Here is an 18,726-nt window from a genome sequence, read left to right on the forward strand (position 1 = left end):
ACAGCGGAAACAAACTCGGCGATGGTTGAACTTACACATGCTGTGGCTGGTTGAGATAACACTCCCGCCATGCCTGATGGACCACCTGACAGGTGAGTTTCTTCCCAGAGTGCTTTGGGCTGATGCTGGCAACCCCCATGCTGCTGTCAGGTGTGGGGACACTAGAGACGGAGGTCACAAAGCCGCTGTCCGCTGAAAGGATGAAGTGTGGAGCAGATGTCAAAATGCATGAGTGAGCACATGATCTGGAAGACGTTTGTTTAATGTTGTATGTGATCTCCTGCAGGAAGGTGTGTGTTGTGTTACCTGAGCAGGGCTGCTGCGGTGACGTTGGCGGTGTGAGCGGCACGCTGCAGTGGTTCAGCTCCCTGCTGAGGCCCAGAGCTGTAGGGAGGGGTGGGGGCTGCTCCACTGGTAGGTCCCCCTGGGCTAACAGCACTAAAGCAGCTGGGTATGTCATCCTTACTCCACCTGAGAAGACGAGGAAAGAGCATTATTCACTTTTATGAAGCAATGGGATGGCCGCTGCTCATTTCTAAGGGCAATGCTTATGGAGCACAATTTTCAAGTCAGTTAAAACAACCAGAAGTGGGAAGTAGCGGAGTACAAATACTTTGTTAGTATACTTAAGTCCATTTTTCTGGTATCAGTACGTTACTCCACTACTTATTTTTCTGACGACTTTTTACTTTTACTTCTTACATTTTGAACACAAATACTTGTACTTTCTACTTCTTACATTTTCAAAACAGGTTTGTTACTTTAGCTTGAATCTGTGTTTGGTGGCGTGATCTTTATTATTTAGAGTCATTTCGTGCCTATTGATTTTAACACGATCCGTGTATCCATCATTTCCTGGTCTTCTCTAAAGAAGAGGGACCAATGAGAACTTTGTCATGTTGCCGTTGTTTAGCAGCTAACAATGACATTATTGTCCAATTACTATAAAGGGAGGTCAGTTACTCTGTAAAACCGCTGGTAGTTATGGGTACTTTTTACTTAAGTACATTACGAAGCCCATACTTCTTCACTTTTACTTGACTAAAGAAGTTTAGTCAGTACTTTTACCAGAGCATTTTTGAACATGAGTATGTGTACTTCTACTTGAGTAAAGGATGTGTGTTCTTTTGCCATCTCTGAAAACAACAGCTATATTTATTTTCTTATCATTCAATACCTTCATTAGAATTCATGTAAGAATATAAGTACAGAGGTATATAGTCAATGCAATGTACTTCCTCCTTATCTATTCATGTAATCAAACAGTTTCACTGCTAATATAAAACATATCATCTTAAATCCCATCGTGCACTTCTTCATTATCATTTCATGCAGCGAATACTGGACAATGTGTTCTTCTTATAAGTAAAAGCTACTGGAATCCATAAGAGTTTTGATTGTGATCAGGCCAAACCAACGCTGTGGGATCAGACTGATTAGTCCAAGCTGTTGGAGTAACTCCTCACGGCCTCCTCAATTTTCCTATCTGTCCTCTCCTAATTTCCTGAGTCCTTCTACCTTCCAGTAGTTTCCCCTTTTCCACTCTGAGATGTGATAAAAGACTGAGGATCATTGCAGCTAAAGTACACTCCAATAGCACCCTATACACCAATACCTCCGCTTAATAGAGACATGAAATGGAGACAGAGGGTTCCACGCTTTTTAAAATCCAACAAACATTTTTACTTTTCCCTTACCTACAATGACCTCAACTGCCGCGTGACAGTTGCGATCATAAGCTTGACCTGCTTCTTCTTTTTCCTTTTGTCCACTTCCCTCTTTCTGTGGAAGTACTATCGGGTAGAAGTAGCTCCACTCCTCCATCAGCTTCCGTGTAGCGGGGTCACTCATCTTGAAGGCCTGACCTGTTAGAGTGCCGCTCAGACCGTATGGACTTAGGATCACTGGGAGGACATAAAGCACGGTGTGATCAGTAATTATCTCTGAAGTGTTCCTGTATGTATCACACATAAAACATACACACTGAGGAGGTACATGGTAAGTTTAAAGAGTTTACAGAGGGTTGTCCGTAATAATCTTTAAAATATCAGTTTTTTTTTCTGTTCCAGCCAATAAGAAGTTGAGATAATCTCACATAATCGTTATACAATCAGGAGCTTAACTTTGCAGCCCTTGAACACATTTACTCTAGCAAAACTTAAGTATAATTCTGAGGTAAATGTTTCCATTTAAGGCTATTCTATACTTTTACAGTTCTCAATACTACAATTCAGAGGGAAATATTGTACTTTAAACTCCACAACATTTAACTTTAGTCACTAATTACTTGCAAACACACTCAAAAGTCAATTAAATGGTTTAAATTAACTAAATCTTGACCAACTACAACAGTAAACTTCTACTTATCAGTATAGAGTAGCATAACATTCACAAGATGCATTTTTTTCCCTTAATTCCAATTAGTTTAAATTATTTTAGTATATTTTGTTAATAATTCTTACATACTTTCAGTTATATATACACACTTACAATCTTTAATTAAGTAAAGGATCTGATGAGAATGTTAACTATTGCCGATATAATCTTTGAACAACATGTTTTCTATGAGGTTGAAGTTTGCATTTTCATCAGTTTGTGGTTGTACCTGTCTTCCATACAGTTTAGCTTATTTAACATTGTTTCTGTTTTGTACTGTAGAAGTAATCCATAGGGGAAACAATTGCTTCTTGGTGTCACCTTGTACTGGTGTGATGGAGGTCTGTGCGAGGCAGATGTGGTGTTCTGTGATGTGGTATGCAGGCTGGTGCTGGGCGATCTCCACACTCGTGCACACGTTGCTCTCCCCGTGGAGGAAGAAGGAGAAGGAACATGATAGGTGTTCACTGGGGGAAGGAGACAGTAATCATTTAGATTGTGAGACCACAGAAAGGCAGAAACAGTACAGGACTGTCTCCTATGTGTTGACAGTGATCTGATCGACACAAAATATGTCATACTGTGAAAAATGAAATGGATTAGTGAATATGAGTTTGCATGGCAACACAGAATCTCTGTCAAATATAATAACATGTGCACATACCTTCACATTGGTTAACATAATTCAATTGAGATTTAAATTGAATCTGAATGACATTTAATTATGTTAAAATTAAACAAACCCATAAATTACATCTATTGAAAAAACAATGTACAAAATGAAGACGCCGGTCTTTTGGGCAGCGGCACGACAGATGAGTGCTTTGCTCCAAACGGCCATTTAGAGAACAACACTCAGAATGTATCTTTGTGAAAGCCCCGCTAAGACCTACCTACATTGATCATCTTCATCATATCCCACACGGGCTCCTTATTGCAGGTATAAATCCTCATTTGCTTATGACTGATTGAGGTGACTACATGTTTACATATGCAGCGCTCTCTTTATTACACAACCCTGGCATAGTCCATCATGCATTGCTCCTTTTTTTCTTTTTAATCACAGAGGAGTCTTTTTGGGTGCCTTATTGCAATCTACATAGCAATTGGGCGTGCTGGACATCATTAACTACGAAGATGGCTTCACTGATGTATATTTTTAATCTATAAAAGATCCTCACCACCTTGGTTTGCATCAGACTGACAATAAAGTCAGGTACTGTAATCTCCTTGTGATAACCCTGCTGCCTGTGCAATATCTCCTTTGCCCCGAGGGAGCTGCTTCTCTTTTGAAGCTGTAATGAATCATCAAATTCAATCAAATGGCCAGTACCATAGTCCCTCATGATGAGCAGAACTGAACACAGTCTTAAGGGAGCTAAATATATTTGGCATTGGCCGTGGTGGCCTCCAGGTGGCGCCGAGTGCATCCTGAACAATTCTGTAATTCATAAACATTCATATGCTCTCAGTGATAAAAACATACCCTCATCACAGGTGGTTTAAACACAATGGCGCACAACCACAGGAGGAAGACAACAGAGAAAAGCACATTCATATGCAAGCCTGTGACACAAGCGTGCGTCACCTTTGCACACACACACACACACACACACACACACACACACACACACAGAAACACACACAGCACTAGTCTATCATCTTCACAATTTTCATTTGTACAACACATGAGTCAAAATGCTTTCAATGTCACCACCCTGCACCCTTGTCCTCAGTGCATCATTACGCCATATGAAGAGCTATATATAGCAGCATGGAAACACTCAGGAGAACAGCTGCAAGTCAAGAGTACCAGCCCAGCTAAGACATGCACATACAAACAATCACAATTTACATTTAGGACATTTAGTCAATTGAAAAACCACATGGTCCAACGGGTTCTTTATAAATAATGGGTCTTTATCAATACAAACGGCTAAGGCTCCAAATAATTAAGGAAGTGTTTTTATGTTTTCTAAAAGGCTGATTTGTTGATTGATTGATAAATTGTTCGATTTGTTTCACTTTCTGTTCTGGCCGCTCTGCCCTGATTAAATAAGGCTGTGAAATGAAGCATCCATTAGAATGTATTCCCTCTTGTGTTGATAATTCTGTTTGTATTGTTATTATATATTTTTATGAGATGTTTCGGGACTGATGTGTGTACAAAAACACGACTCCCTTAAGATAACTCGTAAAAACGGCAGCACTTATGGAATAGCGGCAAATCAATGTTGGAAATCATCTGTTCTCTCTTTGTATCTCTGTCTCTGCAGGATTAGAGGCTGGAATTAGTGTGTGCTTACAAAGAATTGTTCATCTAAGTGCTCTCAATGAAATCTACCTGATACATTACAAAGAAAAGCCGGGAAAAAAAGGCTTCTGATTAAAACGATCTAGTCATTTATTATAGTATACACAAGGAAAGCCCCGTTGTACACCATTATAAGTGAGGAACCCTACAAGCAACCAGCCTAACCATTAACTGATGTGCAACACTCATGACCTAATATATTATAGCTGCATTAAGGTGCAATTAAATGCTCGCAGGGAAAAGCAGAACGACAAAAAGAGTATCAAACTGTAGGCTGACGCAGCTTGGAGATTGATGCTCCCTGTCCTTTTACAAAGGGCATTTTTCTGCACAGTAAGCGGGTGTGAGCGTGTGGACACACTGGGCTTCTTGCATCCTCGGGGGACAAATGTGCACTCTGTAAGTGTGTGTGTATTTGTATGCATGTGTGTGAGGACAGTGGACAGAGATGTGAGGCGGCTGTGTGCCGGGCTGTATGAGTACAGGTATTAATAAATGAAGAGGAGTGATGGCTGAGACTCGCCTCAGGGCTGACAGAGCTGGAGAGATAGAGAGGAGGCAGAGAGAGAAAGGGAAGGGGGAGAGAGGGGGGGGTGAGAAAAGAAGTGAGTGCGAGGAGGAAGAATTGAGGACAGAAAGAAAGACAGCAGAAGAAGGAGATGGAGACAGAGCGAGCACTGGAGGTGTAACAATTAAGGCTATGCATGAACTGAGAGGAGAAGGGGAAATAGGATAGGAAGGATATTAGGAGAACAAGGAAAGAAAGATGCAGTGTAAAATGAGGAGTGAGAGCAAAACGAGTGTGAGAGAAAGAGGAGGAGGTGAATAATTCAGTGCCACGCACTACAACTGCTGCACACATATCGATGAGATCAGAGTTTTAATGGGTGGCTACTGAGCACAATTGTATGGTGAAATCAATCAGGGAATGTAGAAACAGAAAACACACACACGTCACTGTCCATGGCTTTATATGTCTGAGCTTGTATTCAGTGTTAACAGCAGGCACACAGATATATTGGGAGCCCACATGTGTATGTACGGCATGAAGTGGGAAGCACAAATGCACACACACACACGATGCCACAGTTATCGTAACAACATGTGAACGCAAGTTTGTGCATCACACGCATGTTTGATGCCTGTGAAAAAAAGATAAAACGGCTGTGCTGGGCTCATGTGACAATGTGACGCCACCAGCCAGCCAGCAGGGGAGCCGGGTAATGTCCGACATGCATCATGGACTTGACACACATGCATCTGTGTGAACAATCACATGGACACAAAATAACATCTCAGTTGTGGGGACGCTCTCATGTCTAACCCAGTAGGAGGAAAAAATAAAACGAGATTAGATCCGAGTTAGAAAGCTATAAACAGTGAGGAAATAAACATGTGCACCCTTTTATTTTCCTCTCCTACAGCCATCCAAAGCCTATGATGTGAGCACTGTGTTAAGATATCATTAACCAACATGTGCACTAAGCAGACATGATCTTAGATGTTCTCAAATCTGGGGAATTCATCTTCTAAATCTGTACCTTAAAGTCTCTGTCTGCCACCACAGCACCACTTGTATGAGTTATCTTTATATTCTAGCTCTTCTTAAACATTCTGAACACTTGTCATGGTAACACAAGAGTGTCAACATAAATCTCTGGTGGACCGATTAGCGGATGTTTACCGCCTTGTGAGCAGCGTTTGCACACATGCTCTAAAAGTCAACCGGCAAGATACGTTTATTCCATACAAACAAACAGGGCCAATAATCCCAGGCTAATGCAGGTGAGTGCATTTGTTCTGGCACACACGCATGATGACATACTAGTATTAACACGAGCATAAGAAGGATGCAGTCAGCTTTATGTATTATTCAGTGGCCCCCAGTGTGTGGTAAGGCTAGTGTTGCTATCCCGATGTCTGTGCTCAAACACTGCTCCGCCAAGATTCACAATGAAAAGGTGCTCAAGGACACAAACTGTACACAGTCATCATCGCCCTCTCTACGGGCTTAAGAAGCACAGAACAAATATCAAAATTAGATTACTTGTTAGTCCTGAAAAACCGCAGCTGTGAATAATTTGAGGTACCATGGGTTTTACCTCCATATCTGCTGTTCTAATTAAAAACAGAGGGAAAGCGTAGGTAGGATGTTGCTGTGATGTATCGCCGTCCTCTTTATTGATTTTTACAGAAAGTGCTTTTTCCTCTTCCTCCTCTCTCTCTCTAGGGTGGTTTAACCTGGTCATATTAGGACTCTGGGCGATTAAAGGCTCTATGTCTTTAGAAGCCCAAGACACATGTAAGAAAAGAAAAATATTTCGGGAATTGAACATTTAAACAAGGGTTAATAAAAGATTGCTCTCCTAAAAAAAATGATAAAGCATGAAAAAGAAGACTTTAATTTGCTGAAATCAGATAATGCCTCATTCCCCTGTAGTACATTCATATTTGTATGGCCAGAATCGTATGTATTCAATAAATTAGGCTTTTCACAGCTCCAAGCTGCTGCATTCACATACAGTAGATTTTCCAGCAACTTCTCTATAAAAGCCATTTTACTACTGATGTACTGAATGTCATTTACAAAGCAGGGGCTTTTATTGAACAACTGAAAGTATTCAAAATCTTATTGTAGGAGATAGCAAGGTTCAACAAATTAAGAAGTTTGATCTGATCTGAAGAACGAGTTCAGTGAAATAAAGTATGAATGTATCTCCAGTGACTTCCCGCAGGAATTTCAATAAAGGAGATTCCTGCTTTAACTTCTCCAAAAGCACTTGATCACAAAACAAACATATGGATGGTTGAATCATGAAGAATGAAGGAACAATGAATGATGTCTGAATGAAACGTCTTCACTCTTAAGAAACCATCACTGAACAGTAGTTCTCAAAACGAAAACGGAAGCCTTGCTTTTCATTGGAGCCTCTATAAAACTGGTCTTTATAGTTCATTCACAGCGAGTGAGTAACTAACTTAACGTTATCTGTCTGCCAGTCAGGCTGAAAGCTTCCATCTATCAATCAGCCACTCATAGCGGCATTTTGCATGTCACTTGTAACCAATCAAATAATAACCTGGCCCTAAGTCAAAGTCCTTAGTTTAGAACATCTGGGATCTTACACCATTCACAACATGTTCTATATAATCATGGACATTTTTGTTGGAGTTAAATTAAAGAAACATCTACTTCTAACTGAAATCAGATCCAACAATGAATCGCATGATGTAACATACAACATGTTTTGGCAGAACTAAGAGACTTTCATTCTCTCAGTTATTGCAACTGCGAGTGTAATTTTTTGAAGCCCCGGGGGAAAGATTTAACCAAACATACCAAGTATAGATTTTTTCTTCCTTGCTCATTATCGCTGTTTCTTCTCATCTGTCTACTTATGATTACTGTACACTTGATTAAGTTACATTCTTTTCATGTTAGGAAGTACTTTGTACAACACCCCCTGGCTTCTTTCTTCCCGAGAACATTTTCCATTAACTAGGCTATTTTAATTGCACAGACAAACACAAATAAACAATCCTGGCATCAGTAAAATATATCGCACAGGTCTTAATGGAGATGCATGCCCAGTAGAGCGTTAGTCAAATGTGAAACTGTGTTTTTTCATATATATTTTTGTTGATTTTATTTCTGGAGATTCAGTGACCTTGTGATGTGGCCTGACACCAAATGTTTGTTGCCTAGGAGATGGTTAATATCTCAATGTCATTGGTCCCTGGGGAGGAGAGGGGAGAGGGGAGGAGAGGGGAGGGGAAGAGAGGGGAGGGTAGGAGAGGGGAGGAGCTTCTTCCCTCAGGTCAGGTAAGGATTTCTGCGATTGTTTAAAAAAAACGTACTTGCAATAGACAGAGCAACTTGATTGTGCTTCATGGTGTAGCACCAGAGGACAGCTCTATTACACTGTAAAATATGAACATTATTTATGCATGAGTATATGGCCATTAATGCAAAAGGAAGCTGATAGATTAACAAATATACAGTGCAGTGTACTTGGCATGCATAGAATTGACTGAACTAATGAGGGAGACTGCCTCTAATACATCCATTCAGCCGTCTATAGTAATGATTAATTTACGACCCCCCGCCTTCTCTGATCCCATTCAAACACACACTGAGTCTCTCTCTCTCTCTCTCTCTCTCTCTCTCTCTCTCTCTCTCTCTCTCTCTCTCTCTCTCGCTCTCTCTCGCTCTCTCGCTCTCTCTCTCGCTCTCTCTCTCGCTCTCTCTCTCGCTCTCTCTCTCTCTCGCTCCCCTCAGCGTCTGATGCAATCCGTTACCAACCCAGAGTGTTTTCCTTCCATTCAGACACAAAGAGAGCATGAGTGCTGTGCTGAGAGAGCAGGAGGAGGAGGGAGAGGAGGGAGGAGAGTGGGATGGGGGGGGTAGGAGAAGAGGAGGGTTTGGATGTGTCCTGGATGTGCCAATCCTCGCCATACCCCAGGGACGCATATGAGATAAACACTAGATAAGCCTGACAAAGGCGGCGGCGCCAAGGCACAGGAGTTGGCACGGGTAAGGGGGCACGGCATGGATATTAGCACCGAAGCGCCCCCTATTGGGGGTGAAAGGCATAGTGTGGGAGTGAAGATGAGACAAAGGAGCTGGTTACAGCTGAGGCAGGAGGTCAGTGCATGCCTAACTGAGCAATGTTCCCTCATGGCATGAAAACACTGACGGCCAGGGATCTGCAGGGGTCCTCAGGGCTCACACTGTCAATTGTGGGGCAACACTGCTATTCTGGGAACAAGGCATGGTGTGAGTGTGTGAGTGTGTGAGTGTGGGCATTCAGGACAGCATGTGTGTTTGCATGTGTGCTTGAAGCCGGTAGTGGAGAAATGTGGAAAGAAAAAAATGGCATGGTTGATTTAAACAATGTGAAACACGCTACAGCCACAGATTGCACGCATCGAATGGCCACTGCAGACATCTACATTAGATTTGTATTATTTTTGCTCAATAATTGTTCTGTCTTTTCCTCTTCCTGCTCTGTATCTCATTCCAGGACGTTCAATAATTCACAGACACAGCAAGTCAGGATTGGCTCAGCAGGGGGCGTACGAGCTGACAACATATTCATACAGGCTGTCAAAACCAAAGGAATTACATGATGTACAAAAGAGACACTCACACATGTAAATCTATGCACGCAAAAAATCAACTCCGGGAGAGAGAGAAGCTCACTATACGTTTGAGTTTATGCAGTATGTATGGAACTCAACTCGGGTTCCCACACAAATGTAATTTTCTGATCTCGTATGCTATAACATTTGGTAACTTTTAATGTCAGTAATATTTTATTGATATCTTTAGATTTCCAAGCAAAGTATTTTCAATGTGCTAATTAATCAGCTAATTAGACTTGTCGAACAGATACGTAATGTCAAACAGATACCCAATAAAAGCGCAGCCAATCTGTTACAGATGTCACCACCTCTAAGTAAATAAGAATAAAAAGTAAAGAGTCACAAAATGCATCCGTGGTAATTAGAAATAGATCATTTTGTGGGGGTGAAATACAGAAGGTGAGAAGTTTGGTGATGTCACGTTGGGTTTTCCACCTGCTCTGAACAGCTTAACTTGAGTTTGCATTTGTGTCAGCAACTTCTAAAGAGCTAATGTTTCTCACTTCGCACAACATTTAAATGACAAGGCAATTTATGGCTTTCCATCTCAATAACTACAAAGTAAATAAATAGCTTTAATGTCTGCTGATTCTAAGAAATATTCTAACACATTTCTAAAATGAGCTTCTTGACAGCTAAGTGCTTTCCTACTTGGGTACTTAGCATTTGATCAGCGCTATGTTAGGGATGTAAGGAATGCTGAATCCCCACCAGCAGGAGAGGCTGGAGTGGGCAGACTATAATGGCTGAAGCAACAAGTTGAGCAACTGTCATCACACCCGCCCCTTTTTTTTTTAACTCTGTTTCAGTCTCTCTGTCTGTCTCCCACATTTTCCACACACTTACACAGTGTGACACTGACACACACACACAGCCAGCCACCCTCCCCTCACCCAGAGACAGAGAGAGAGAGAGAGAGAGAGAGAGAGAGAGCTGTGAGAGCTCGGCTCAACACGGCTCTCACTTCTCGCCACCATTCACTGTCCTGGTTTTTAATAGTCTCACACCATGAGCCAGCTGCTGCAACATCAAGGAGAGGAGAGGAGACAAACACTGAATCACATGAAAGCAATTCAGCACGCCTCGCTGAGTCACACTTTGACACACGGTCTCACATGAGGACCTCTGCAGTGTATATTCCTCACATACATGAAACCTTGTAGCACACAAAATACGCTGAAGAGAATGTCAAAGAGACAAGTGTGCATTTAAAGTTTTTACCTGTTGCCCAAAGACTTTTCTTCCAGTGCGTGGGGCTTGAAGAACCACTTCCCGATCCTCACAAAGCCCTTATCCATCAGGCATCTGCAGCAGGAGCGAAGAAAAAGAGTCAGAAAATGGCTTAACATCTTTTAAAATGCACTTTCACAAATGAATCATGAAAAACAAATAGTATTTTTGAGAGGCTTAAAGAGGTTTTAAATTGATCTCAATGAAGATTTCTTTTTATGCTTCTAGTGACGTTTTATTGGATTGCATCCCATTACAGAGTGTTTCTCAATGACAGCTTCTATACTATCAAGCCTGAGCTTTTCTTTTGTAGAAACTGTTCATCTTGTTTTTATATTAAGTGTACCTTGCATAAGTTGAATCAGTTTTCAAAATGGTTCTATATAGTGCAGAAAATAAGCAACAACACATGCCAGACATCATTTGCCTGTTAGAGTTGTTTTATGACTTTACTTATTATACTGCAGCACCATCCATGAGTTACCTCTGAGCAATGCTTGAGATGTGGCGTTTAAGTGTGCAGATAAAAAGGAAAGGTAATCTTCTGCTAATCGGCTTCCCCCCAAAGTGGTGTGCGCTTTTACACATAGCTTTCCAAAACCCCTTTTCTTTGGTCAGATCTAAATTTGAAAACATCAAACGGTTCAGTCATCATGCTCCCTATTTGGAGATCCCACCATCTGTGCACGTCTTCGCCTCATTTCAACCTCCTTTCAGAGACAAAACTGAGCAGCTCTGTCAGAACTTCGACTCATCTCTGTGTGCAGGAGCCAGTTATTTATTTCCCTGCTGAATCCTCTGATCCGGGTCAAGAAATTAAAAAATATATATTTTTTGGCTATCCAAAGCTTGCAGCCTCCAGTTCTACCATCTTTGGTACAGTCGACCCAAAACAATACATTTTAGAACATTAACAAATAAACTGTTTAATGGGTTTTGGATACATAATGACTCAAACTGCTTAATAAGCTCAGTCTAGGCTCTGATAGAAATGATGCTTATCTGATCAGGGCATCCCTGTGCATTGTCACTTCTTTTGAGCCCTTACAATGAAAGTAAGTTAGTGAAAGCTGCTTTAAGTCAAATCTGAACTAATTTGAAAAGCCTTAAGAAGCAGCTGCTAAAATGTTGGCTCAATGACAATATGCTCAGTAATTCTTGCTGCAGGTGTAGTCAACTATCAAGGAATATTATGTCTTAAACTTTTTTTTGCCTTATACTGTAGGGGCATTTCAACCAGCTGCAAACTCATAATGTTGACATGTCTAACAACTGGCTACTACACATGAATCAGGCGCAAAGCTAGTATTGCCGGGTAATATCTGGCTGTGCTCCTGCTGTGCACCTGCTAAATGGTTAACCTACTAGCTGCTAACTTTTTCCTGTGTGTAAGAAGAAGAAGAAGAAGAAGAAGAAGAAGAAGAAGAAGAATTGGGAGGGATGAAACCCTCTTTAATGGTCACACATGCAGAGCACACAGCACACACAGTGAAATGTGTTCTCTGCTTTTAACCCATCCTAGTCCCAGGAGTCTAGTACTAGGAGCAGTGGGCAGCTATTGTACAGCGCCCGGGGAGCAATGGGAGTGAGGGGGGAAGGGGGATGTCTGGTGCCTTGCTCAAGGGCACCACGGCAGGGCAGGAGGTGAACTGGGACCTCTCCAAGTAGAAGTCCACACTCCATATTTAGGTCTGGTCGGGGACTTGAACCGGCGACTCTACTGCTCACAGTCCAAGCCCCTACTGACTGAGCCACTGCCGGTGGTAAGGTGGGTTTATAAATGTTTTGTTAATGAAAGCAGCAGCGTTCAAATGTGATGATAATAGTAACACTGAACAGTAGAGTTATGGCTTGTTAAAGGAGCTGAACAACACTGATATACTTCACATAGTGTAGCGAAATTGCACAGGTGGCTAGATTTTCCACTATGAGCAATAGTGCTCATAGTTAGACTTTACACGTCATCCTACCCATTGTGTATATGAACATATTGATAAGAGCAGCTTTAAAGATACATATTTCAGGAGCATGTGCGCTTGATTGGAAGGTGTCTCGAGCTACAGTATCACACTTTCAAAGAATTGTGTCAAACTCCAACCTTAAGCACACATTTTTAGAAACCTATTGGCAACGTTATGCCTTTGTTTTTGTCTTTATGGGTTATTTGAATGATTTATGTATCTTTTGCTTCAGTCCAACTCCAAACTCCACATTGGCAAGAAACACATTACATCTTTACAACGAACCACTCTCCAGTCACCACGGAGCTCATAACATGTCTTTTCAAGTGCTATTTCTCTGTGCTTGTTTTGTTGTAATATTCGTAATTGCTTTAAGCCTAGTTGTTTGATTTAGACTTTCTTAATTAAATTGTACTGTATGTTCATTCTTAATAATGAAATAATGTAATAATAACAGTCAGGGACAGAGGTCAATTTTGTCTGTACGATATGAAAGACAAAGTTGAAATGATCCATCCTGTGTTGAAATCGTAAGCTGTAAAATAAATTAGCTTCAAGGTAATAGCAAGGTTAATTTCACCTGCCCCCTATGATGATCACTGATGCTTAACTTAATAGAGAGCAAATATATGCTGCTTCATTTAACAGATGGCTCCGACTCAGAAAGGAGAGCTTTGGGTACTTCGGGCAAATGATTCAGCGCTCAGATTATAATTTCATTAAGGTGAAACTGCTGGAAGAAAACTCAAACCGTCTATCAATATGACTCAAAGTTATTTTGTTTGGTGATTTTTTGTAGAAAATCCTTGATCATTAATATTCTCAAGTGTGTGATTGCTTGAGTCATCCAACATGAACATTTTCAATTTCAACAACCTAGGCTAATGCTGTATACATCAAACTGTTACTGAATCAAAAACACCACCTCACAAGAAGTTACTGTACTTTTATTAAAATAATGAAAGCATGTTTCTATGCATCTATACAAATGACTTTCTTGAACCTTTCTCTTCATTATTTATAAGCTCTATATAAACCATGCAGCACTCAATAAATACATTGATTTAGCTTTGAAACACACTATTATGCAGCTGTACGCAAATATAATGACATTTTGGTTTATTAATGCACAGTATTTGTCAAAAATATGATTACAAGACATGTTTATAATAAATATAATATTAGCATTGTCGCTTATATTGTCAGTCCGTATAAATTATTTATATTCACCAGCCTTCAGAAAGCTGATAAGAGGGGGAATTCTGAAAAAAGAAATACTTATTATTTACCTACCTTTATATTGTTTTATTTATTTTATAGGTCTTAAAGGATTTTATCTTATTTTATTAATCTAACATGCTTCAATAGCAATATTTATTTTTACGTTAGTCTTTCTTTTCTTTTTTTCTTAATCGTTTAACCTTTATTAAAATGATGGCCTTTTTATTACTATTATCTTTGAATTTTTCTTTCTGTTGTACCTATATGTTCACTTTGTTTTATGAGGTTTTATATGTTACATTGTTGCATCGATTCTGTTGTCTTGTGTCTAGAAAACATTACTTATTTAATTTGTATTATCATACATTTCACCTCCTTGTGTCTATTAACCTGATCACATGTTATATTTTGCTGCATGTACCTGTAAAGTTCTTAAGAATAATCTGAGGGGGATTTCTTGTTGTTTATTTTGAACTTGTGATGTGTGTGTCATTTTGTAAAGCACTCTGAGCTGCATGCGTTGCAAAGTGTTGTCCTATACTATGTGCATTTCCCTGTGCAGATAATCAACTTTTTTTCTTTACCTTTCCAGCAGGTTGTGTATGGCCTTGAACAGGAGCGTCCTGCACTCGTAGGACAGCCCACACTCCCAGAGCCCCTCCTCAGCCACTGAAAGAGAAGAAGAAAACAATCATCAGATAATAAATCTCAATATTTTATTATGTCTAATAATAAAAGAAACAGAAATGATATTCTCCGTGACAGAGAAACATCTGCACGCACCAGCTTGAGGATAATAAACAACACATGATTCAGCGTTTAACTGCATGTGTTTATGGCACGCTCTATCAAAACATGCTGCATGTGCTGATGAGAAAACCTGCACATCGTATCAGAAATTACACTGAAGATGAGGTTGTGTGGAAGCATCGCAGTGTGTGTGTGTGTGTGTGTGTGTGTGTGTGTGTGTGTGTGTGTGTGTGTGTGTGTGTGTGCAGAGGGTGCTGGTCTGTACAGCTGTCAGGTTGGCTGCAGCGACAGCCCATTCAAACCCCATGCAGTTGTCAACAGCAGTTAGTTTATAGAGTGAGTGCGGCTGTATGGTTGCAGGATGACACACATGCTTGCGTGCTCAGGTTTGAACATGCATCCAGAGGAGTTTGAACTCATCCCTTTTTTTTTCCTGCGATATTTGAGCAGCTCAAGACAAAACGTAGTCAGATCAGCTTCACTCTGCCCGAGCCTCTGACATGTCAGCGGCTAGTTCACACGTGTCAAATGTGTGTGTGTGAACAATTGAACACCCTCCTGATTTCTTTAACCTCCCGACCCCAACCCCCATTGCCCTGCTCCTAAAAAGAACACATTCACACACACACACACACACACACACACACACACACACACACACACACACACACACACACACACACACACACACACACACACACACACACACACACACACACACACACACACACACACACACACACACACACACACACACACACACACACACACACACCGCGGCCAGTTAACAGCGCTTCTCTTTGTTCTTTGCCATATACCTGCAGGGCTCCTGGAAGAACTGGATGATTGTGGGTGGGTGTTGTGTTTGCTTATAGGGTGGTGGCAAACAAACCAAGCATCACAGAAATACACAAGAAAAAAAGGAATGAAAGACAGAGGCAGAAAGCCTGGGGGATGGGTGGCATAAACACCAGCAGAGGTTTCTCTTTCCCTTCTCTCTCTTCCTTCATTTGTGTGTGTGTGTGACGTGTGTGTACTCATTTCTCCTTCTCTGTTGCTTTGTTGATATTTCACTCCTGTGTTTTTTTTCTTCTTCTTCTTCTTTCTTCTTCATACCAGAGTGAATGAAATGTCCTTACTCGCCAGAATTACCCTGTAACCATGGAAACGCTGGCGGTGAGAACATGGCGCCCTGGCATTCAATTTCAACACTGGTCCCTCCCGCCCCTCATCTCCTCCTTCCCCTCCTTTTCCTCTGTTTACACACACACAACACCCCTCCACCCTCCCCACCTTACCCCCCTACCCACCCACCCCTCATTTACTCCTGCTTCAGGGCTCAGACAGGAAGCTCGCTCTAGCCAGCTCCTCTACAGAGCAAGATAGAGCGAGCACCACGAGCAGAATGCCAAGTCTCCGGCAAATCCAGCTCATTAGCTCTCACTGTCTCTATATCTCCCTCTGTTCAAAATCCCCCAAACTTTTTTTCTTCTTCTCCCACTCTGCCAATCCTGCACAGCCCATCTTCATTTACTCGCGTCATGACCGGCTCCACAGCAGGCTCTTGACCCCTCTAACTCCAAAACTGTCACTGACTCCCCCAAAACGCCGCCTCCTCCCACACAGAACTTGACAAAAATGAAGCACACACCCCAAGAAGAAAGGACTTAAAGTCAACTTTTCCACATTAGCTTCCCTAACTCCTGCATGTGAATCGGTAGCGCCTAAGCAGTTACAGTTTTTTGAAATAATCTCAGCAGTAGCGTATACTTAGATGCCAGAGAAAACATGCAATCTACATAAGACACTCCTGTTCATATTGTAGCTGTAAAGGAGCCAGCTCACTGCAGCGTATCAGCACAAGGTGTGACAAATCACTCTCGCAAGCAAACAAGGTCAGGCATCCACACGAGCGTGCAGCGAACACATCCTCACATGAACGTTATAAATATAGAAAATGGAGTGTGAAATAAAACAATGATTTGATACATTGAAGAAGAGTGATTTTCTGTAGGGATGTGTGAGCCAAAAAACCATGACTGCCAAGGACACACAGGGGATAGGATGTGTGTGTGTGTGTTGTGTGTCGTGTGTGTGTGTGTGTGTCGTTGTGTGTGTGTGTGTGTGTGTGTGTGTGTGTGTGTGGTTGTGTGTGGTTGTGTGTGTTGTGAGACAATGTAATGTTGTGTGTGTGTAACGTGTCACGGTTATCGTACGTCTGACGACTCTGATGGGTGACCTGCGGTATGACTACCACTGATAACTAGCGTTCGTGTTTACTTACTTACTCCCTCTTTCTCTCTCCTCTCATTGCCTTTATACACCTCTCCCCCGCCAGTCAACACCCAGGCGGCTGTGGGTGCTCACCAACAGTGTGGAGCTGAGTGGCACCCCGAAGAGGGACGGGCGGGAGCCTCAGTTATTGTAGGAACCAAAACAATCGGGTCATAAGCATCACCCACGCACAGTGGAGGCGGAGATCACCACCCGACTCTGGTGTTGTCAGGCCCTTCCAGTTCTTCTCTCTGTTTTTACTTTTTTTTTTTTTTTTTTTCCTCAATTGTAGGGTATCTCCCCAGTTTGGTTTTGACCCTCTCCTGACCTCTTTTGCTACACGAGTCTACCTCTCTTACTTCCACTTTGGTTTCTCACCATCACGCTGGGTCAAGGGTAGTGAGGCGACACAAACACAAAACCCCACCGTCGCAGCCAATTCTCCCGTAACGTCCGTGGTCTCTACAACCCTTCCCTTCCAACACCACATTTGGCATTGGCACGTAAACATTCCCTGTAACTACGGCCAGTGACATCTGTCAGTGCTGTCGTGTGTGTGTGTGTGTGTGTGTGCCGCTCGTGTTGTGTAGGTGTGCAACGTTTCCGTCCGGACACGTGACTTCGGGTGAACAACCCTTGGCTCAAGAGTGGTCGTGCGACGCACGTAATCCTTACTTGTGTACGTGCTAGCAACTATTACCCGAATACTGTTACAAAACGGCACTACACGAGTGTGTGACTATAATCATTGGTGTGTCAACCGCTACGTAAATTAATGTCTCCTAAACGATTAATTGTCCCACTCTAGAAGTAACGTGTAGCCCAACGTCGTTATATGTAAAGGCTAACCACGCATTAATCTAGGTAAAATCGGTCCAAATTTATCCCGAGTATATAACCTAATAATCAACTCCTTGCAACTTTATATCGACATTGCTTTATATGCATAAGTCGAATGTTATCACAAAATTAACCAATTATAAAAATTTATAACAAAAAGACAATTTTATTAGACTCAGTCAGATAATTGTTCATAAAAAGAAGGTGTGTGATAGACCACCTTTGATCCTTTACCTGAAACAGAACATTTAGTTCTTATGACAACACTAAAGAAAAACGTAAAGCATAAGATATAAGCAAAATGTCTTAGCCTCAGACGGATCAAATAGACGTAAATAGTCTCTTTTACGTAATTTTTCGTAATTTTACTAGTCTCGCAAAGTCATACTTAGATTAACTGTGCGACTATGTAGGTCAAGGGAATTCTCCAGCAAAGTCCGTACGTACGTAAGGGCGACATCGCAGGCCGAAACTACTTACCTACCTAGTACTCGAAATTTTCGGGATAATCGTGAATCGACGCGTAAATCACAGATGTACGCAAAAAGGAGAGCCCCGGTAGACACAAGGAGGAGACTAATTGTCCGTCATTCCTTTGAGTTTTGTCACCGCGTC

General features: G+C 41.6%; 1 protein-coding gene across 2 annotated transcripts in view; it reads right to left on the bottom strand.

Annotated features, from left to right (window-relative positions):
* Positions 1–18,726, bottom strand: part of LOC104956413 (mediator complex subunit 13L) — an 80,539-nt gene that overhangs the window by 15,029 nt on the left and 46,784 nt on the right. For both annotated transcript variants that reach the window (XM_010783908.1, XM_010783901.1), the window contains exons 3-8: positions 14,832–14,916; positions 11,057–11,140; positions 2,698–2,843; positions 1,698–1,904; positions 307–471; positions 36–192 (exon numbers count right to left, since the gene is read on the bottom strand). In XM_010783908.1, coding sequence (XP_010782210.1) covers positions 36–192; positions 307–471; positions 1,698–1,904; positions 2,698–2,843; positions 11,057–11,140; positions 14,832–14,916 — 844 coding nt within the window. The remainder of the gene's footprint in view (positions 1–35; positions 193–306; positions 472–1,697; positions 1,905–2,697; positions 2,844–11,056; positions 11,141–14,831; positions 14,917–18,726) is intronic.

Source organism: Notothenia coriiceps, unplaced genomic scaffold, assembly GCF_000735185.1.
Source record: "Notothenia coriiceps isolate Sejong01 unplaced genomic scaffold, NC01 NC01_scaffold00000666, whole genome shotgun sequence".
NCBI classification, from domain to species: domain Eukaryota; kingdom Metazoa; phylum Chordata; class Actinopteri; order Perciformes; family Nototheniidae; genus Notothenia; species Notothenia coriiceps.